The sequence below is a fragment of the Dreissena polymorpha genome, chromosome 2 (genome assembly GCF_020536995.1).
Source record: "Dreissena polymorpha isolate Duluth1 chromosome 2, UMN_Dpol_1.0, whole genome shotgun sequence".
In the NCBI taxonomy this organism is placed as follows: Eukaryota; Metazoa; Mollusca; class Bivalvia; order Myida; family Dreissenidae; genus Dreissena; species Dreissena polymorpha.
In genome coordinates this window covers 108,967,853-108,991,500 of record NC_068356.1, presented here as the reverse complement: position 1 = coordinate 108,991,500, position 23,648 = coordinate 108,967,853, and the positions used below count along the sequence as shown (strand labels likewise).

Below are 23,648 nucleotides of genomic sequence, written 5' to 3'. Positions count from 1 at the left end.
TAAATCATCTTAATCATTACCATAACTGGTAAATTTGAACATTTGATGTCATATCAAATGGTATACAATAAGATCAACATGTTCAGGTGAGGAAAAAATTATAATCAATCAACATTATGTCATCAGTATAAATGACTTGGTTTAAAGAAAGAAAACAAACCAAATACAACAAGAGCTGTCTCCATCAGAAGACATATGCCACCAAAAACACTTTTTCGAAACCTAAACGCAGATATCGAAAACCCTAAGTTAAAGGGGCCTTTTCACAGATTTTGGCATTTTTTAACTTATTCATTAAATGCTTTATATTGATAAATGTAAACATTGGATCGTAAAAGCTCCAGTAAAAAATCAAGAATAAAATTAAAACAAGAGTGCCAAACTGTCACAAGATACGCCCGTTTGAAGGTTTTGGACAACTTGATTACTTTACCATGACCCATATTTGAACTTGACCTACATATCATCTAAACATAACTTCTGACCAAATTTGGTGAAGATCAGATGAAAAAGATAAGATTTATACAATTTGAATTAGAGTCCGGACAAAGTAAAATGCACTAATTGACCCTTTGACCTAGTTTTTGACCCAGCATGACCCATATTCGGACTTGACCTAGATATCAACTAGATGCAACTACTGACCAAGTTTGGTGAAGATCGGATGAATACAATTTGAATTAGAGTCCGGACAAAGTGGCGCCGTTGAAAATGCACTAATTGACCCTATGACCTAGTTTTTGACCCGGCATGACCCATATTCGAACTTGGCCTATATATCAACTAGATGCAACTGCTGACCAAGTTTGGTGAAGATCGGATGAATACAATTTGAAATAGAGTCCGGACAAAGTGGCCCCTTTGAAAATGCACTTATTGACCCTATGACCTAGTTTTTGACCCGGCATGACCCATATTCGAACTTGGCCTAGATATCAACTAGATGCAACTGCTGACCAAGTTTGGTGAAGATCGGATGAATACAATTTGAATTAGAGTCCGGACAAAGTCTGGACAAAGTGGCGCCGTTGAAAATGCACTAATTGACCCTATGACCTAGTTTTTGACCCGGCATGACCCATATTCGAACTTGGCCTATATATCAACTAGATGCAACTGCTGACCAAGTTTGGTGAAGATCGGATGAATACAATTTGAAATAGAGTCCGGACAAAGTGGCCCCTTTGAAAATGCACTTATTGACCCTATGACCTAGTTTTTGACCCGGCATGACCCATATTCGAACTTGGCCTAGATATCAACTAGATGCAACTGCTGACCAAGTTTGGTGAAGATCGGATGAATACAATTTGAATTAGAGTCCGGACAAAGTCCGGACAAAGTGGCGCCGTTGAAAATGCACTAATTGACCCTATGACCTAGTTTTTGACCCGGCATGACCCATATTCGAACTTGGCCTATATATCAACTAGATGCAACTGCTGACCAAGTTTGGTGAAGATCGGATGAATACAATTTGAAATAGAGTCCGGACAAAGTGGCCCCTTTGAAAATGCACTTATTGACCCTATGACCTAGTTTTTGACCCGGCATGACCCATATTCGAACTTGGCCTAGATATCAACTAGATGCAACTGCTGACCAAGTTTGGTGAAGATCGGATGAATACAATTTGAATTAGAGTCCGGACAAAGTGATGCCTTCCGCCCGCCGCCCGCCGCCCGCCAAGGGGTTTCACATAATACGTCCCGTATTTTATACGGGCGTATAAAAAAGAAAAAGAACATTGCTCAGACCAGGTTTCGAACCAGTGACCCCTGGAGTCCTGCCAGAGTCCTGAAGTAAAAACGCTTTAGCCTACTGAGGTATTCCGCCGAGTACACATATTTGACGTATTTTATACCTTATATAAGCAATCTTCGTAGTTTCACAAAATTTAACGACAAAAACAGAACTCTCCAAATTATTCAATCGTTTCGCGTTGCAACGCTTTATAATTTTTAGGTTTTAAAATCGTCAAAAGATGCATATAATGGCTATATTAGACCATGGTAAATGTTCAGTATTACTGTTTCCTCACAAATATCATAACTAAAACGAAAATTTGCGAATCTGAAACAACTTTTTTCAATTTTGTCAATTTACCAAAGCGTGAAAAGATCCCTTTAAAGGTCAAGGTCAAAGGGGTCAAAAGTTGTGTGCGTATGGAAAGGCCTTGTCTTTATACACATGCATACTAAATATGTTACATATAAAGCGACATAAAAGTTATGAGCATTTTTCGAGCGGAAACGCAATTTTTTGATGATTCAAGGGCCGTAAGGCAGAAGTGCCTGGGTAAATTTGGCTGATTATCGAATTTAACCTTGATTATATTGCCTTGCACATTTTTATGAAGTTTGGTGAAGATCCCATGACAAGTGCTCGAATTATTGAGCGGAAACGAGAAAAAACTCAAGTTTTCGATGATTAAAGGGCCGCAACTCAGGAGTGTCTTGGTCAATTTGGCTGATTATCAAACTTGACCTAGATCTTATGACCTTAGTAACATATTTTTATGAAGTTTGGTGAAGATCCAATGACAAAGTGCTCGAGTTATTGATCGGAAACGAGAAAAAAACAAATTTTAGGATGTTAAAAGAACCGTTACTCAGGAGTGTCTGGGTCAATTTGGCCCATTATTGAACTTGACCTAGATGTTATTGCATTACACATTTTCATGGAGTTTGGTGAAGATTTGATGACAATTGCTCGAGTTATTGAGCGGAAACGAGAAAAAAAAACAATTTTATGATGATTCAAGGGCCGTAACTCAGGAGTGTCTGGGTCAAATTGGCCGATAATCAAACTTGACCTAGATGTAATTGCCTTACAAATTTTCATGAAGTTTGGTGAAGATCTGATGATAATTGCTTGACTTATTGAGTGGAAACTAATCCGGACGGACGGACGGACTAACTCAAGGACGGTGCAATTTTAATATGCCCCCAGAACCTATGTTCTGACGGCATAAAAATACTGCCAGTGCAAGGGTCAATCTACTTACTGCAACACAAAATGTATCACTATTATCTACTGCAACTGTAAGGGTATAATGTACTTTACCATGTATTATTCTCAACCATGTATAATGTGCACCTGATTTTTTAATGTCAAAATGAAGCAAATTATGTTTTTCTAAAAAGAAAACTGTCTCATTGGCTGCCATTTTACTAGCACACAATCCGGTGCATCAATTTATAACAGACACCAATTTTTGACATTACAAATTTGGGGTATAAAACTGCGCATTATTCATGGAAAGGGATGGTATCTATTTACTGCAATACAAACTGTATTAGTACTTATCTACTGCCAATGAATGGGTATATCTACTTACTGCAGTACATATTGTATCACTAGTGCAAAGGGCACCACAAAGTATGGCTTCATCTGCCAGATGGAGTTCAACAGACTGGGACACTGGCCACCTGAAATATTAAAACAACATGGGTTTAAACCCCAAAAATGCTATGCAATGAGTACCCCCCCCCCCAAGAAAAAGTTCACCCTTAAACTTAAACCCAACAAAATGAACCAAAATATTGTAGACACACAGAATATAATATATAAGGACAAAAATTGCTAAAGTGTTTTCATACCAACACATAAAAGCAACTCTTTAAAAATAGGTACTACTTTCAAAAGGAGGGATACACAATGATTCACTGGTATGTAACCTTTTTCTTTTTTATAGATCACCCACCTGCAGCAACTGTTTTCAGCTGGAAAACCAGAGACATCAACAGGACGGCCACGCAGAAGGTCGGTAACAGGAGGCCATAGAAACGGACTAACTGAAAATAGAGCATAAAAAATACTAAAATACATGGATCCAGGATATCATAGAAACACACAAACTAAAAAAAATACCATAAAGATTACTAGAAGAGTTGGTAATAGGATACAGGATAGGATAGGATTTATAACAAATTAATTATCATAGAACATACAGAATATTAAATGAGTCATAAGCAGGATGCTGTAGAGAATCACATCAATAGAAAATAGAATGTACAGAATACTGAGAGATTTGTGAGGAATACAGAATCCAGTATGAGCAGATACATGTCATTCACCTTTGATCTCGAATTGTATCAAAACATCTGACTAAGGATCAACCTATAATATTTTCTGTTCATGGAGAATGATTAATTCACTCATATAAAAATCCATCAGTTATTAAGCTGTTACACAGGAGAAAGTAAAGGTCCCAGGTATGATAACAATACTACATTGTACACTATGCCTCCCATTGGCAGCCATAGAAACATGTCACAAACATAATACAAATTATTTGTTAATGCAATTATGAAATAATTAGGTAATGCTTATTTTAATATGTTAATTTTTATCAATACATGTCTGGTGATATGACATCTTTAAGCCTACTTTTAAACACTTTAACAAATAAATGTATGTGTTTTGGCAGGAGTCATTTTAACACACAGGTATTGGGAAGGAAACCAACATTTTGCTATATAAGGCCTTATTTCCATGGGTGTACAGTGTACTCAGAATAAAGACTCAATATATTTAATAAAATTCTTATCTTTTGTACAAAAAAGATTATGTGAAAATATTAACTTTAAACTGTACATAAACACAATCATGCAGCTTTAAAATTCCTATGATATCTTGTGGACTGACTTTTGATATAGAAATAACAGGTAATCACCGTAGCAAAATTTATATAAAAGAAATTAAAGTACGTTCTTTAAAGAGTGCTGTCATTGTCCCAATACATTAGCATTGAATCTGAAAGCACTCATGTAAAAGGCACATAGTTGGGTTATAATGATCTAAGGGAGATATAGATATACATTGAAATACTACACTATACAAAACAGACCTGCTACCTACCTGACAAAACGAGCATATAGTGTCAATTGTGTTCAATAGTCAATAAGCTTTGAGCTTTAATATTTGATATATCAGTTCAGTAGTGTTTCAGTTCATATGAAATCTGTTGGATAAATACCCCTACACATTGTATCTAGTTTGGAACAAGATTGCCATCAGTGTAGTGTGTCTGCCACCATAATGAGCTTAGTGAGATGAGGGGTTTAACTATTCAATGTTCAAAAGCTAGGACTAACAGAATTAAAGTGTGATTCCGTTGAAAAAGGGATTTTAAATAAATATATAATTGCAATAAAAATGTAATGAAGCAAGTAACACAAGTAAAAAAGGATGAATGTGCGAATACCTACCTGACAAAACGAACATATAGTGTCAATTGTGTTCAATAGTCAATAAGCTTTGAGCTTGAATATTTGATATATCAGTTCAGTAGTGTTTCAGTTCATATGAAATCTGTTGGATAAATACCCCTACACATCGTATCTAGTTTGGAACAAGATTGCCATCAGTGTAGTGTGTCTGCCACCATAATGAGCTTAGTGAGACGAGGGGTTTAACTATTCAATGTTCAAAAGCTAGGACTAACAGAATTTAAGTGAGATTCCGTTGAAAAAGGGATTTTAAATAAATATATTTGCAATAAAAATGTAATTAAGCAAGTAACACAAGTAACAAAGGATGAATGTGCCAATTTGTTCAAGAGATTATATCATAACAACTTCATATTGCCAGGTATGATATATGTTCAGTTATGACAGATTAGTTCTTAAAAATGTGTGGATACGACTGGATTTATGCAACTTTGTTTACTTTTATACATCTTGAAAAGGCAATTATGTTTTTGAGCATAATCTACCATTATATATATCATCTATATAGAGATAAGTAAATTGCATTCTTGTTTGGTGAATGCTGTGAAGTACTTTCTTTCAAGGGTTCTACAGTAGTTTGGCCTAGAGCAGTTGAATCTGTTTGATATATTGTCATCTTATCTTTCAAGCAGTTTCGCTAAATAGCAACCTATGAGATAGCTCGAAATACTTAAGTCAAAATAGCTTGATGAGTACTGGTTACACTGGATTATAATAGCCACTTCATACAGAGGAACTATTTCTTTTGCTTTAGAAAATCATTTCAAATTTTATGCGACATGAAATCTAGGGCTGACAGTAGCTGGTTCTGGCTACTCATTTTGTATTAGTTTAAACCTATTTATTTTAGCTTGATTGCATAGAAAGCCAAAGGCTTATTTGAAATGCTCTCAAGTCCGTTTCCTGGGACTAGAACCAGTACTTGGTGTCTATGGGGAAAATCTAAAGAACTCTCCCACAGTTGGGATCGAACCTGTGACCTAGTGATCCCTAAGAGGACATCATATCCACTACACCACTGCAACCTCTTAATTGTATTATACAATTGTATTGTACAAACCTTATTTTGTATTAAGCCTCGCTTTTATTTCTAATCAGACAAACATTTAAATGCGCTAAATATACAAAATAACTTAATCATATTTTTTAAAAGATACGAATCCATGGCAATTTACCTCAACAACATGAAATAAGGTCCTTTAGACTCGCATGTGCCCTACTTTCGTTCTTTGCGTATACATGACAATAACATTCTCTCTTGATCAGTTTTGTGTGTGTGTCCATTTAAATGGTGTACTGTACTTTGTTCGGTTATAGCCAACTCTTAGTTTTTAATATCAACATGTTTTTTAAAAAAAAGCTTATGCTAGCTGAGCTTAATTTATGCCATAACTAAGCAAAAAACTTACAGATTAATTTGATACAAAAGTTGAATGTGTAATGACTGTATTTTATAACTGAATAATAAGCAGATAAATTGGTTCTCTGTTGAACACTTAAAAATATTAAAAGAATTTTGCTGTACTACCTTGCCATTACATAATCTTTTTAACAAAAGCAATGAGGTGTAATAAAACTGATAGAGTTTTAATAGTCAGATAGCTTTTCACGTAGACAATAAATCTTCAACTATTTAATATAGGCACTCAGTTTATCCTAGTGGCATTGTTTGTCGCCAAAACAAAAAGCTTAGGATAGTGTCAATAAAGGTAGAACAATTTTTATTTAGGTAAAGCTCAATCAAAACAGACGTTTTAAATTTGTTGTAAAAATATAGTACATTGTATTGAGAATAAAATACCAGTTTTCCCAGCACAAGAAGAAATAATATTGTTTATGGACACCTTCAATATAAACACTGTCCTCCAAGTAAAACTGTTTAAAATCACTGACATTTATGCATCAGTGTGGAGATTTGTACAAGGCCCATGCTTATATGACACATTATACTTCTTTGTGTTTGGACCATGAGTACCAGGTAACTAGAACTAGTCTTTGGCCTGACAGTAGTTTCCATGAGCAGGATCTGAATATTGAACTCGAATATGCTATTTCTCTAATTTCTAAAAGACAAGATGTACACTTGTTGTTTGTGTTATTTCATTGTGTCTTGCAAAGTTACAGTTCTGAGGCTCTGGAAAGCATACAACCATTAAGTTCTTAACCTGGTATTAACTTGAAGCGTACTTTCTTTTATTCTCTTTCAAGGCAATTTGATTTGCATTGAGATTATACAAGGTTTAATTTATTCTTCTTAAAGTTTTATGAATTATAAATGGCCATAAAAAGTTTGGGCTCCCTTAAACTGGTTTAAAACCACAAATGCTATATTTTGCATTGACCGGTCAAAGGTTCTTTGAACAGAACATTTCTTTTTTTGCCTTTAACACTTATTTCAAAGATAAACAAGCAATGTGTTTGTGAATCACTATGTCCTCATATATTTTACCTTTGACCTTAAAGAATGACCTTGACCTTAACCTTTCACCACTCAAAATGTGCAGCTCCATGAGATACACATGCATGCCAAATATCAAGTTCCAATGTTCAATATTGCAAAAGTGTACATTAAATGAGCGATTTTGACCCATGTATTTGACCTTTGACCTTGAAGTTGACCTTTCACCACTCAAAATGTGCAGCTCCATGAGATACACATGCATGTCAAATATGAAGTTGCTATCTTCAATATTGCAAAAGTTATGGAAAAATGTTAAATTAGAGCTAACAAAGCAACAAACCAACAGACAGGGCAAAAACAATATGTCCCCCACTATAGTGATGGGGACCATAGAAAGAATGCTTAGTAAACAATGATACCAAATCTAAATTCATAATTAAACATGAATATCCAATGATCATTTTAAATGTGAGTGGTTAAAATTGACAGCTGAGCTGCAAGTTTTATCAACATGAGTGCCAGGTAGCTAGCAGGATAAATTTATTTGGATAACATTGAACCATTTATTGACAATCTGGTCCTTGGAGTAATAAAAACTGGTTACATTTAACTTGCTGTTTGATCAATCGGCAATAATGTTTAAATTTCTCATCAACAGTGAATCAAAGATTGATGATTAATTACGGATTTATTTCAGATTAAAGGACCCAATGAGAATTAACGAATGCAATAATTGTAGCAGACCAAGCTCAATGGAATAGTTGCTACCTAGCACGATACTTTTTCAAGACCTTTGTCTAGTATCCATGTTACATTAGTTTTGTTAACAACATTTACTAACCCAAATTAAATTATCTTGAATAATGTATTATTAATTGATCAATTAGTGTTTTTAAATTAAATTTAAATCTGAGAATGGGAACTTTAAATCACAGCTTCTGTAAAATTCACTCAGGATGGAGGTAAGAATAATAATACATTTTTATTTTAAAGACATCATCTGTATTCATTTTAAACAACACATGTGCATGTTGACTTATGTTTGATTTGAGAAATTGCTATTGCATTGATTAAAAACTTGTCATTTTATTTTTGAGGGTGTAATTGACATTTTTACACAGAAGTTATTGACAACTGTTATATTTACACACCTACCTAGATAGGAGTATTATGTAATATTACTTAAGTAGCAAAAATATATATAACAATAATTAGTTAAGAAAAACAAGAGCACCGCCTTGCGGGTGCAGACCGCTCATCTATTTTCTTTTTAAAGGTAAAGGGACTCTCATTTTCAATCACAAAGGAGGGAGGAGTGGAGTGAAGAGGGGTGTATAGTGTGGGGTTGTCGACATTTATATACATTAAAAAAATCGGGGGGGGGGAGAGGGGGGGGGGGCGATGGGGGGGGGGGGGGGGGGTTTGGGTGCGATGGTTGGACTGTATTTCAAACATAACCGTTTTAAAAAAAAATGGGGGGGGGGGGGGGGGGTATAGTGTGAGGGTGTGGTGGTAATTTGTGAGATGATCTTAAAAAAAAAAAAAAAAAAAAAAAAAAATCAAAAAAAAAATTGGGGGGGGGGGGTGGGGTGGGGGGGTGTGGGGTGGGGGGGGTGGGGGTATAGTGTGAGGGTGTGGTGGTCATTTGTGAGATGATCTTAAAAAAAAAAAAAAAAAAAAAAAAAATAGGGGGGGGGGAGGGGGGAGGGGGGGGGAGGGCACGGGGGATGGTTTGGGTGGAGTCTATTGTGGTATGTCAGGTAAGAGTAGTTTCATCAAATCTAATCATAAATAAAGAAGTTATGGCAATTTTAGCAAAATTTAATAATTTGACCTTGAGAGTCAAGGTCATTCAAAGGTCAAAGTAAAATTCAAGTTGCCAGGTACAGTAACCTCATGATAGCATGTATGTATTTGAAGTTTGAAAGCAATAGCCTTGATACTTAAGAAGTAAAGTGGATCGAAACACAAAATTTAACCATATATTAAAAGTTACTAAGTCAAAAAAGGGCCATAATTCCGTAACAATGACAACCAGAGTTATGCAACTTGTCCTTTTACTGTACCCTTATGATAGTTTGTGAGTGTTCCAAGTATGAAAGCAATATCTATAATACTTTAGGGGTAAAGTGGACCAAAACATAAATCTTAACCAAATTTTCAATTTTCTAAGTATAAAGGGCCCATAATTCCGTCCAAATGCCAGTCAGAGTTACATAACTTTGCCTGCACGGTCCCCTTATGATAGTTCATAAATCTTGCAAGTATGAAAGCAATAGCTTTGATACTGTAGGAATAAAGTGGACCTAAACACAAAACTTAATCAAATTTTCAATTTTCTAAGTATAAAAAGGGCACATAATTCTGTCAAAATGCCAGTCAGAGTTACATTACTTTGCCTGCACAGTCCCCATATGATAGTTAGTAAGTGTTGCAAGTATGAAAGCAATAGCTTTGTTGCTTAAGGAATAAAATGGACCTAAACACAAAACTTAACCAAAATTGTCAATTTTCTAAGTATAAAAAGGGCACATAATTCTGTCAAAATGCATGCCAGAGTTATCTAACTTTGCCTGCCCAGTCCCCTCATGATAGTAAGTAAGTGTACCAAGTTTGAATGCAATAGCATTGATACTTACTGAGAAAAGTGGAACTAAACGCAAAACTTAACCAAAATTTTCAATTTTTTAAGTATAAAAAGGGCACATAATTCTGTCAAAATGCACGCCAGAGTTATCTAACTTTGCCTGCCCAGTCCCCTCATGATAGTAAGTAAGTGTACCAAGTTTGAATGCAATAGCATTGATACTTTCTGAGAAAAGTGGACCTAAACGCAAAACTTAACCGGACGCCGACGCCAACGCCAACGCCAACGCCAACGCCAACGCCGACGCCAAGGTGATGACAATAGCTCATAATTTTTTTTCAAAAAATAGATGAGCTAAAAATTGTATGCTGAAAAAAGAACATGTATTATATATATACATCATTCATGTAGGACTGAACTCACCACTAAAATATTCTCTACTTCAAATTACACTTTGCTTATTTGCACCTAAAATGTATATACACTGTATGAATGAAATTTAAAACGGACTTGAGTTTTGCTCTTTTTTTCACAAAATACCTGGTAACTGTGCACTCCTGTTGTTGCTGTTTTCTTGTTATATTATGGCGATACTCTTATATTATTATAAAGCATATGACTTTTACATTAAAATTTGTTATGAGGGTTTATAATTACACCATTCAATGAATATTTCACAGTCATGATACATTATTCAGAATCTAATTACCAGGATCATTTTTATGTAGGTTATACTGACTTGATTGGACATGTGAAGGTCATTAAAATGTATATATGCTATTAAATTGTTGAGGCTTAAATATATATTATCCCCCATCAACTCCGTTTGAGTATGAATTACTATTTACCATTAAGATTATTATGTACAAATGAAGCAGAAGAAAATAATTAACATCATGAATCCGGTCTTGAAGAATTTCATTTACATACTTATTCAACAGTTTCTTAACTCTTTCAGTGCTGGAACCGAATTTTGAAGGCCTTTGCAAACAGTTTGGATCCAGATGAGACGCCACAGAACGTCGCGTCTCATAAGGATCCAAACTGTTTGCTTTTCTGATAGTATTCTTTGAAAAAAATCGAAGAAAATGCTAATTTTAGAAATTCAGCAGACGACAAATTTCCCAGCATGCAAAGGGTTAACAGTGTCTGAATCCTCATATATGTGTAAAAAGCATTGGCCAAATATTATCTTATCAACCTAACACCCCAGTGCACAATAAATCAAAAGAAAAAGTGAATGAAAGGAGTAAGACATGACATTCAGTTTACATAGCGGAACTGCAAAAAGGTCTTTCAGGCAGCCTTACAATTTCGAATAATTATGTCTTAATGTGATTCATTTGGAGAGTTTAGGCCTAAATAATTGACACTGCACATTTCTATTTTAATGTCTGCTTTTGGTAGACAATATATTCATGACACATCGCTATGTAACCATGTTTTCAAACAAACATTGAGGTTGTAACTAAAAGAATTGTGTAAAGCTTTTTTTATGCATTATGCTTGTGCAAACAATAACATTATTAATCGCAAGCAAAAAGGTCAATAAAATATGTGTATAGTTTATTATAACAGAGAAGTCTCAAAGAGAAAAAGGCTAAATAATGGCATGATGTTTGTAAAACAGTAATGACCCTTGCTTTCAGCAAAGTTATCTATTGAACTTAACCTTAGATCTTTTGATTTAAAATAACTATCATGGGTGATCCTTTGTCAAGACTAACCAGCATACTTATTTATATGATCCCAAGCCCCTGTGATCTTGACCTTTGACCTGATGACCTCAATTTAAGTAGGCTTCTTACACTCATACCATCATACATAACCATGTAACCACTTCACCAATTTGCATGATCCTAGTCCAAAGTGTTCTCACAATTTTGTTTAGAAACCATTTTCTGTTACAAGCTCTTGTTATCTTGACCTTTAACCTGTTGACCCAGGTTCTTAATACTAGATTATATGTACATGACCTTTAAACTGGTGACTTCAAAATCAAAATATATATGGCGTGGATACGAACCATATACTGACCTACGGACCGTCTGACCAATGCAATGCAATAAACACCCACCGTTTTGAAGGATGGAATAATTATAAGTTCATTTCATAATTTATTTTAAATATGAAAAAAGTGAAAGCACTATTTTTTAAATTTTGAAATGTAATTTTTTTTGTTTAATGATTACAAGGCAGGCATTTTTCCTGCTAAGATTTTTTAGCTTGAACAGGTGACTTTGATTTTGGGCCTAAGTGACTCACACATGCCATCTGCACATCGCCGCCATGACCTTAACATTGTAGCCCAGTGTAATGAAAATCATTAAAAAGGTACAGAAGCTATCAAAATGGAGGCTCAAACCTTGACCTTGAAATATGACCTTGACCTAGAGCAGGCATGACTGACTCATGCCTTCTGCACACTGTCAGCATTTGAGGCAAATTTGATGAATTCTTAAAAGGTATAGGAGCTAAGAAGCTATGGAGCAGACCTTAACATTTTAGACAAGTTGCATGAAAATCTTTTCATACAAAATATGGGGCAGACAAGAAAGTGTAACACACAGAATGACAGAATGAAAACAGGCATTCCTTTACTCCTCCTATCCCTTTTTGGCATGGGATTAAAAATGTACAATTTTTTGTTTGTTTCTTGTTAATTTGTAATATAATTCCAAAACATGTTCCAACAATAATTTATTTTCTCTAATCTTGACAATCTGTTTCAGTTCTTCATTAGATTTAAATGTAAATCATTTTTTAAGATGCGTCAGGAGAAGAAACCCTATGTTTGACATGCCCAAAAATCCATGCTATGTCAAACATTATTTTATCAAGAATGCTAAATAGAAAGGGTATAATTCTACTTAATTTATTTACAAACGTAATTCACAAATATAGACATTCTTAAACTAAGCAAATAGGGTCAAATACATGAACTTACAAAATTCATGAAATACACAAATATTTAATATATACAAATTTGTAGAGCTGAGCTGTTTGGTTTAACATAAAATTTGACACAAAGCACACCCATGTTGATAATATTGTCATACCAGAATAAAATAAGTAATACCAATGATTTACAAATAAAATCCTGAACCAACAATACAATTTTATTGAAATTTTGGTAAATAACTTTGCTTTTGTTCCTTAATACAGTGGCTTTAGACATGATTACATGTACAATGCCCAATAGCACGGGAACCGGTGTATTGTCAGCGACCATATCAAACCGCGGTTATCAGGCCATTTCTTAAAACTGCACATAAATGAATCTGTTAGCTTATTTGTGTTTCAATTGTTGGCACATAATTGTGACGATTTGTTATACATGGGTTTAAGAATTGTTTTATTTATCAGCAAACAATAAGAATCAAAACATCATGTCCATTCAACATTTGTTTTCATATTACTTTAAAAGTTTACTTGATTGAAAAAAATGCACAAAATTGCATTGTACTTTAAACAATTTTGTTAATTTGATTTGTAGGTTTTCATTCACATCTTTTATTTTAAAAGGCTCATATTTTTTTATCAGTTTCTAATGATTTTGTCAATTCAATTACCCTCTTTTTGAAAACAGATCATATATAATAAATCTAAGATGTTACAAAACTGAATGCAGTCTCTGCAGACCTTCTGAAGTAATTATCAGTGAAAAAATAATCAACAAAACTTGTAAGGATTATTGTTTAAATACATGAATATATTATTAATACACACACAACTATTTACACGCAAAACAAAAAAAAAACAACACAAATCCTAACTCAGAGAACAAAAATAATTCATTTAAATAGTTTTATCAATTAATAGCCCCCAAAATAAAGTTAATTAATCTGATCTTCCTTTTTGACTTAATGTGAAATGTGGGCTAAACTTAAATTTATCTTTCATAGGAAAGTAAATGTTTATGATTGAACATTTTTTCACTGATGTTATTAAGAATCACAACGTGCACACGAGTACAATGCTAAACTGGATTTAGTGTTTGATACCCTAATTATTGCATAATCCTATTAAAGCAAAGTTTGTCATTCCCTTTATGGGTGCATTTTAGATGAATAATTCATTTGAACAAGTTAATCCGGATCTGACTTCAGCCAGGATTATAACTTCTAATTTGTTAAAAAGGAAAAAAAACACTAAAAGACTAGATCTACTTCATTATAATGGGGTTCAGATTATAGGAACAAAAATATGAAGAGTAAAATATAAATCTTGTTCATTCTGATAAAGGGGAAATATTGATCACATTTTTTTCAAATGTATTTATTCATATTTATTTAGTTTCAAACGTAGTATCAATTGAATGACAAATGGCTATTAAATGTTTGGATTGTTAAAGATAGCAATGTCTGTGCTTATCAAGGAATCATATTAAACGGAGTATTGAAGAAGTATAAACATCTTTTAAAACAGATATTATGTAAAGATTAAGATAATTCAAACAATATAGCAGACTTAAGATTAGCACACAATGACCAAAACACTAAATAAAAGTTTATTTTATAAACATAAAACACTGTATTTGCATCATTGCGCTGATTCAATTTAATTAAGATGATAGGAATACACACAATAAACATTAGCAAAGAGTCTTTGCAAGGCAAAATCCTGTATAAACTAAAACGTTTTGGTTCAAAGACAGTTCACAACTTGCGGATGCCTAATTGAAATAGTCAGTACAACGCTACCATTTCCCGCTGAAATATTCATTCGCTCTTATAATACATATAATCGCTCTGAGTTATTTGTACTAGATTTATAACCACTTGTAATAACCTATAAATTGACCGCACAACATATTAAATGTAACATGTTTAACCACGTATGCACACAAATAGACATGATACTGTGAAGAATGACCCAGGTTCCATATTTACAAGGTTTTTATCTTAGTCTCTAATTTATGTTTAACTGCAAGTCAGTATATATGAATAAGACATATCAAATATCATATACAACAGACTTACAATTATATTTAAACTTTCTGGTGAAATGTTCATTAACATGAATGCTTTTTCATCAAAAAATTTCATGATGAAATTTCAGATTGTGAAGAATTTTCTGAATTTCAGACTGATATTTATGATCAATTATGATCAATAGTTAGCCATTGTCTAAAAATAAAAGATTTAGTGTGGGTTGGGTGGATGGTGTTTAGTGAAATCATTTGACTTCTATAGGCCTACTATAGAGATAGCAGTCTAAACAACAAATTCCATAATTCAGACATAAGGACATACAGACATAATTTTTATTAGAATTTCAATCCCGCAGAATGCATTTGCCCTTATGAACTGTGGACCACATTATTCAATATCTCACGCAGATACCATTGTTTATACACACACTAAAGATTAACAGATTAATGTGCGACAGATTATAAAATTCAAGCTTTTGTTCGAGGTTTGATTGGATATAATGCACCATATCAAAATCCTACCAAATAGAGTTCAAATGCAATTGTCGTAATGTGTCAAAGCTGTGAGAAAATGTATGAAAATATTTATTGAACTACATAAAGTTACAGATATCTTCCATATTACAATATAATATAGGAGCAGAGATTTTGTATTGCTATAACAGGATGTATTTAGCTAATCAGAAACTTACAAAAAGCCTACAAAAGAAGTTTATAAGAATAATTCTTTGATATGTATTGGGGTTATGTGAGTACTTTATTATTCTTATTTAAAGCAGTAATTACATTAATTTTGAACTTTGGTCAGAAAAAATTCTAAAACTTATTTAAATCGGTGATAAATGGTAACAAAAATGTCAACCATGATCTGATGATTATTATTGTTAATGATCATCACAAAGATGACATTCCTGATAGCGCAATGTCGTGTAATTGCGACAGTCGTCTAATTTTGACACTTTTCACAATATTTATCTGATTTGTCTTAAATCATCATCATCCCGTTTGATTTCGTTTTTAAATGTGACGTAGGTGGTGTTGTGACATCACCAGATAACATATCTCTATCAAGCGTCTCGCTGTTTGCATGTAGGCAAGTCATTGTATTACTTAGCGAATTTTTATAGCGTTATGAGCTTCGCTAAGGGAGGTTACATAATTGTCAATAACGTCCCTTCAGGATTTCGCTGTATTTCTGGTATTTGTACAAGTTCTAGTATAAAATTTGTTTCACTTGACATTGTATTTGTGTTTGAATGGCCCCAAGCGTTTTTTATAATTATGATATGTGGGGTGTCGAAATTATCCTCCGATTTTATATGATGATGGGTAATTATCCTCCGATTTTATATGATGATGGGTAATTATCCTCCGATTTTATATGATGATGGGTAATTATCCTCCCATTTTATATGATGATGGGTAATTATCCTCCCATTTTATATGATGATGGGTAATTATCCTCCCATTTTATATGATGATGGGTAATTATCCTCCCATTTTATATGATGATGGGTAATTATCCTCCCATTTTATATGATGATGGGTAATTATCCTCCCATTTTATATGATGATGGGTAATTATCCTCCCATTTTATATGATGATGGGTAATTATCCTCCCATTTTATATGATGATGGGTAATTATCCTCCCATTTTATATGATGATGGGTAATTATCCTCCCATTTTATATGATGATGGGTAATTATCCTCCCATTTTATATGATGATGGGTAATTATCCTCCCATTTTATATGATGATGGGTAATTATCCTCCCATTTTATATGATGATGGGTAATTATCCTCCCATTTTATATGATGATGGGTAATTATCCTCCCATTTTATATGATGATGGGTAATTATCCTCCCATTTTATATGATGATGGGTAATTATCCTCCCATTTTATATGATGATGGGTAATTATCCTCCCATTTTATATGATGATGGGTAATTATCCTCCCATTTTATATGATGATGGGTAATTATCCTCCCATTTTATATGATGATGGGTAATTATCCTCCCATTTTATATGATGATGGGTAATTATCCTCCCATTTTATATGATGATGGGTAATGTAATTATCCTCCCATTTTATATGATGATGGGTAATTATCCTCCCATTTTATATGATGATGGGTAATTATCCTCCCATTTTATATGATGATGGGTAATTCCGACACTCCTATTGTTTTCAAGCCTTCCCAGCGCTTCTGGCAGGATAGATTTGTTAATTAGAATTACTCTTTAAATGATTGTTGACGCAGCTTATTGAATATTATATTTAGCTCTCTCTATATTTTTTTCAAGCAGATTATATACAAAAAGAGCTATTTAAAGATTTGAAGGTTATTAATTAATGAAATTGTATTTTTTACTTAATTATATTGTTAACGGGAACACCCGTGATCACCGCGATGCTGCCAGGCACCGTAAACACCTGTCTGCGAGGATCATTCACGCGTTTTTAAATGTACATGTTCACAAGAAAATCATATACTACATGTAGATATTACATGTATGTGCACATGTATGCGTACTTAAATTCGGACAGTACATAAAGTCAGAAACGTAAATAAAGCATTTAAATGATCAATACTATTAACTCTTAATGTCAATGCCAAATAATTCACGAGATAGCCGGTACTTTAGTTGAAATTCACAAAACTTTTAATGGAAATTAAATGATCTCAATGTTGTACCTGCTACGAAATTTTTATTTACAAATAAATACACCCATGCCAATTTTCGCGCGCTTTTTATCATGACAAAGAAATTCATTTATTTCATCTAGAAGTTGTAACTGAAAATAGCTGTACCCGGCGCGATCAAACCGTGTAAGGTTGTTTTCGCATGTTTGATTACAACTGTCTTTTATTGGGCGCTTATTTCATGAAATCTTTAAATAGAATCATATGCCGAAATTCATTTGATACTTTTGAAAATTGCGAACCTTTATGTTTAAGATCTTCTTGAGCACTCTTATTGTCTATATTATCCTTGCATAATTTGCTTTCAAAAACAGAAATCGGGCATATATGGGGTTATCGAGTAATGGATAAAGATGGGAGAAGTTGCATGTATGCGATTGATAAAGTTGACACATTATATATTGGGGAATCCAGAGACTTGGGGCTCTTTTTCGGCGTTTTATTGTTGCCAATATATTTTAGATACTTATCACAATCCTTTTGACCAGCATTTACATAAAAATAGACTTTATTAATTCATTATCACTTTTAAATGAAAGGGATCAATACAATACGTGTATGTTCAAATATTTTATTTTTAGCGAACACGATGAACACCAGGGTAGATATTATGGGTCCGCGGTGATTCGCGGTGTTCGCCTTATGGCAAACGGCCCGCGACATTTGATCTGAACACCCATCGCGGGGTTCATATTGGTAACCTAACACAGTGAGATGAACACCGCGGCGAGTGGCGTTTGTTTAAGTACACGGTGTCTGTACTGTATATTGAGTCAAGTGGGAGCACCTTACAAACTCTAAATACAATTTATTTATAATTCTCTGATTTGCAATAAACAATAGTTTAGTATAATCATATTTATTTAAGCTCCATTGCATGGAAAGCCTACAACTTATTGAGACACTCTATCCTGATCGGTAGGCGGACACCACATCTACTAAACCACCGTAAACTAATTAACACTAGACATTAAAGATATCATGGCATTCTATTAATTGAGAGATAAAATGTGAACAGTTGTTGAAATTAATACCAGACCAAGTGTCCAAATAAGCCACTTACTGTCGAAATTACACTCCGCCCAGTTTAGTTAAATCGCTTGAAGTTTTGAGTTATGCCGGCAACAATAATAACGGTCGTTAGCAAATATCTACAAGTTAAAACGGTGTTTTTTCATTAAGTTTGGGCACTTGGAGGGTAATTTGGACACATCAGGACTAAATCAAATTTTACTCTTAAGGTGTCGAAATTACCCGACTTTGCTCTACTAAATTTTTCATTTTACAGATGATAATTGATGATGGTCATAATGAATGATCAATGATGATGAGGATAAAGAATGATTATTGATGATGATCATAAAGAATGAGTATTGATGATGATCATAAAGAATTATTAATGATGTTGATCATAAAGAATGTTCATGGATGATCATAAAGAGTGATTTATGATGTTGATCATAAAGAATTATCATGGATGATCATAAAGAATGATTATTGATGATGAACATAAAGAATGATTATTGAGGATGAAAATATAAAGAATGATTAATGATTTTGATCATGAAGAGTCATCATGACTGATCATAAAGAATGAATAATGATGTTGATCATGAATAGTAAACATGGATGATCATAAAGAATTATTGTTGATGATGATTATAAAGAATGATTATTGATAATAATCATAAAGAATAATTAATGATGTTGATCATAAAGAGTGATCATGGTTGATCATAATGATTGTTTTTTTAATTTTTATGTTCATATAAAGCTCTTTTCATGTAATGATGATGATGATGGTAATAATGATGGCAATTAAAATAATGTTCTATTATGGTACTGAGAAGCTGATTTGAAAGTTTCTCACATAGCTTTTGACTGGTAGACCGTCTAATCAAGTTCACTTAATCCTTTTTAAATAACATCAACAATATACAATAACATAAGGTTGTCTCCATTCCAGACCATCAATAATCTATAGACAGAATGAAGGAGCGCCAACAAAGTGAAGGGGATTCCGGCTTGGAGCCCCACCTCTTCACCTCAGAGACGTACCTGGGCACCAAAATGGACGAGAAAGCGCTCACGTTTCACACGCAGCTTCATGACTGGAATGAGGCTCAGATCCTGGTCTCTAAGCACACACATTTGCTGACAGCAGCACATAAACAGGATGTTTTCCTGCCTGTAAAAAAGCTAGCTCAGGTGGAGTACTGGACACGTCAGGTGAACCGCTTCTACGGACCTCCGAAGAACTCTCGTCCCAAGTCGGGAAGTTTTATGAAAATCGATGTCACAAAGTACAATATGAAGGTCGACAAAGATGAGGCTACTCGAAGCAGGTCCGCTATCTATCCCCAGAGGACACGCGCGACCAGCGCTGTCAGTCGTGCTACAACAACAAAAATGCGAAGTCGATTCTTTGGCAATGATTATCACACGGTTAAAAACAATCTGGCAGAATCCCAGATATTTTACTCGTCTCAACGCCGGAATCTACACTCAGGCACAACAGCAAAGTCTAAGAAAAGTAGCAAAACTGATGAGCTAAAGACGGCAGAAACTGCTGCAAGTGAGGTTGTGACAAACTCAAAGTTTGACAACGGTACTGAAACAGTTACAATCATAGATGATGATTCTAAGGCTAGTGATATTGAATCTTTGGAGACGGAAGTCATGCAACCCTTTATTGTCGCTAGGTCGTATTCCAATCGAGAGCTCAACGTGATCTCAATTGACGACTGTAAAATAACTTGCAGATATCGACCCCAGCTAATAAAGGAAAATCGTAAGATGTTAGATGAGGTGGAAGAATCAGATGACGAGGAAACACTTGCAAAAGTTTTAGGGAAGGTGCCACATGCTAAACAAAAAGTTGTAAAAGATTCATCACACAAAGACTCTGAAGGAAGGAACGGCTTCGATGCAGACGATGAAATAAGCTCAGAATCAGTGCACACAATTGATAATGCGCTCAATGACATAGTTATACAAGATGGTGTAGTGGACACAAATAACAACACTCGTTCTTGCTCCAGAATTCAAAACTGTGCTCCTTCTAAAGATAGCAAAAATGAAAACAACTCAAGAGACAAAAGTATACGAAACAGTAAAGGTAGCTCCCCAAAAGCTTCAAGTGCAGAGGACAGTTCTGCAGGAAATAGTCATGAAAGTGAAACTCGCAGCGATAAATCAGCGTTCCAAAATGGGCACAGTGAACAAGAACACTCAATGAGACCAAGAGTAAATTTCAGCTCAAGGGGATCCAGCAAGGCAAGCTATGGACGTGTGACGGCTCTCAGTGCTAGACAACCGGGAACTGAATCCAGAAATGAGGTGACAAAACAAGTATCAAGATCAGCCAGAATCAATCATGCCATAAACAATGTCGTTCAGGACCGTAGGCTAATGAATGCAGAAAAGGACTTTGATACGAGGACGGCGGTTTATGGCCGGACTGTGGTTGACGTAAGTGAGGGAAGCGAAAGATTTAAGAAACTTCATGCCTCGCTGAGAAAGAAGATTGACAATTATGTTGAAACGCACAGTGCTGTTAATACTAAAGACTATTATGAAAGATGTCGCAGAAACAGTGCCATAAACTCAGTGAAATCGTGAACAGCTTGGTGCCAAATTAATGACCAGTGCAAATAATTATGTGCCTAAATTGACCATTGAAATGTAAGCGATTTGGTGCAAAATTCACCATATGTACAAGTGATTTGGTAATAAATCAACTCATGGGGCTAATTTGCTGGTCAATTACGGATTTCATTTGTTTATTATAGGACAATAAAAGAACATGTTAATAAGTACATGTTTCAATTTCAAATACATAATACACATGCCATAATTGCCGCTTTTTTACAACCTATTATGCATTGTAACACATACTGTAAACAAATTATTAAAGCTTTTTAATGTTTAATGAAAATTCCAGTTCAAAATTCTTGGAAGAATCATAGCCAAACTCAAAGCACACAGATCAATTTTAAGTTCAGAAAACAGGATGCAAAAGAGAAACAGAATTATACAGATACATGTATTTAAGGATTACAATATTAATCTCATTTCAATTGCCTTTCTTACATTAAGTTTAAAGAATTTTCAATCAATTTACTTTGCTGTATTATTATTTACTACTTTAATTTCTGTTTTGTATTACCCTTATTAAAACTCAATAAAATGCTTATTCACTTCTCAGTGCCACCTCATTAAAGACTAATTAACTGAAATCATACAAGATAAATTCACATTGATCAGCTATCATTATGTGGTATGGGAAGGCCATAAACTGCTGTATAATCTTCTTTAAAACTACATCACATCGTATTGAAATCCTGTTAAATTACAGGTTTAAGCTTTTAATTCAAGAACGTAAAAACATAATGACAATAACCAATGTAGGATTTCATACCAGATATAAGCAAAGTATTGATTATAATTTTCAGCTATTTTCTCACTTTTTGATGAACCAAAACAGTCTTAATGTTTCACTGATATGAATTGCACTTCTTCATTTAATTGGGAAATATGGGTTATATTTTTGTTAATATATCATGCACATATTATTGCATGGCAATGATGAGACTATTTAAAGCAAAAAAAAGTCTTAATTTCCTTGGGTTTTTTTTCTTCATTGTTTTAACATTTCTAAAGCAATCATATCCAAATTTTATATTTCTATGAGTGCATTTTACATGTCATAACAGTAACTCTGAATTCATTGATAATTAAACAGTGTGAATAGTGTTAATTGGAACTCTATATAATCAGTATACACTGTTGTTTGTTTGTTTGAATTTTATCAGATTGTGTAAAATATTTATTTATTTATTGTTAAGATTTTGTTTTACTTTTCTTGTGCTAATAAAATGTGAAATTTATCAAAATATGCTGTTTTAGTTTTCTTGTACAATTGTCCATGTGAATGTTTGGCCTTAGGTAAATGAACATTTGGTTCAAAATGTATGGGTGTAAATATTAACTTAGTTCAGAATTTATGGGAGTAAATGTACTCAGCTTTGAATTTATGGGAGTAAATGTACTCAGCTCTGAATTTATGGGAGTAAATGTACTCAGCTCTGAATGTATGGGATAAATGTAATCAGTTCAGAATTTATAGGGGTAAGAGAACTCAGTTAAGAACATATGGGGGTAAATGAACTCAATTTATAATTTATGGGGGAAGTACTCAGTTGAAATTGTATTGGGGTAAAATTTAATGTACTCATTTTATAATTTATGGGGTAAGAGTACTCAGTTGAAAATGTATAGGGGTAAATGTACTCATTTTATAATTTATGGGGTAAGAGTACTCAGTTGAAAATGTATGGGGGTAAATGTTCTCATTTTATAATATATGGGGGAAGTACGCAGTTGAAAATGTATTGGGGTAAATGCTCTCTCAGTTCAGAACGTATGGAGGCAAAGATTCATCCAGTTCTGAATGTAGGGGGGTAAATGTCCTAACTTGAGAATTTTTATTTTGATGTCATGAATTAAACATTGGTAATCTATATGAATGGTTTAAATTTTAAGAAAGAAGACTAGTAACAATGAATGTATAATTCATGTAAATACTGCTGAAGGCAATCAATATGTGTATTTTGTAATGATGTGAACACCTGGGTAAACACCCCCTGCTACTGCATTACAAGTGTCACTTATACATGTCATCATCAATGGATTGTTACAATAAACATTATTTAACAAACGGTAACAATACTGGGCTAAACATGCTTGGTTTTCAAGCAATCTCAATATTCATAAAAAACA

General features: G+C 33.8%; 2 protein-coding genes across 5 annotated transcripts in view; one reads left to right on the top strand and one right to left on the bottom strand.

Moving 5' to 3' along the window:
• Positions 1-23,648, bottom strand: part of LOC127868446 (GPI inositol-deacylase-like) — a 69,539-nt gene that overhangs the window by 12,323 nt on the left and 33,568 nt on the right. The window contains exons 17-18 of the mRNA XM_052410232.1: positions 3,707-3,797; positions 3,341-3,431 (exon numbers count right to left, since the gene is read on the bottom strand). Coding sequence (XP_052266192.1) covers positions 3,341-3,431; positions 3,707-3,797 — 182 coding nt within the window. The remainder of the gene's footprint in view (positions 1-3,340; positions 3,432-3,706; positions 3,798-23,648) is intronic.
• On the top strand, positions 5,257-22,731 carry LOC127868447 (uncharacterized). Of its 4 annotated transcripts, none has more exons than XM_052410234.1 (2): positions 5,257-5,595; positions 19,834-22,731. In XM_052410234.1, the coding sequence occupies exon 2, from the start codon at positions 19,857-19,859 to the stop codon at positions 21,486-21,488; it is 1,632 nt and encodes a 543-aa protein (XP_052266194.1). In that variant the 5' UTR covers positions 5,257-5,595; positions 19,834-19,856; the 3' UTR covers positions 21,489-22,731. The 4 variants fall into 4 exon arrangements, with proteins under 4 accessions (XP_052266194.1, XP_052266195.1, XP_052266196.1 ...); XM_052410235.1 differs by lacking the exon at positions 5,257-5,595 and adding an exon at positions 8,184-8,597; XM_052410236.1 differs by lacking the exon at positions 5,257-5,595 and adding an exon at positions 15,612-15,728.

Excerpts from the sequence above, each read along its gene's own strand:
- LOC127868447 (XM_052410234.1), top strand. The coding sequence starts at position 19,857 with ATGAAGGAGCGCCAACAAAGTGAAGGGGATTCCGGCTTGGAGCCCCAC.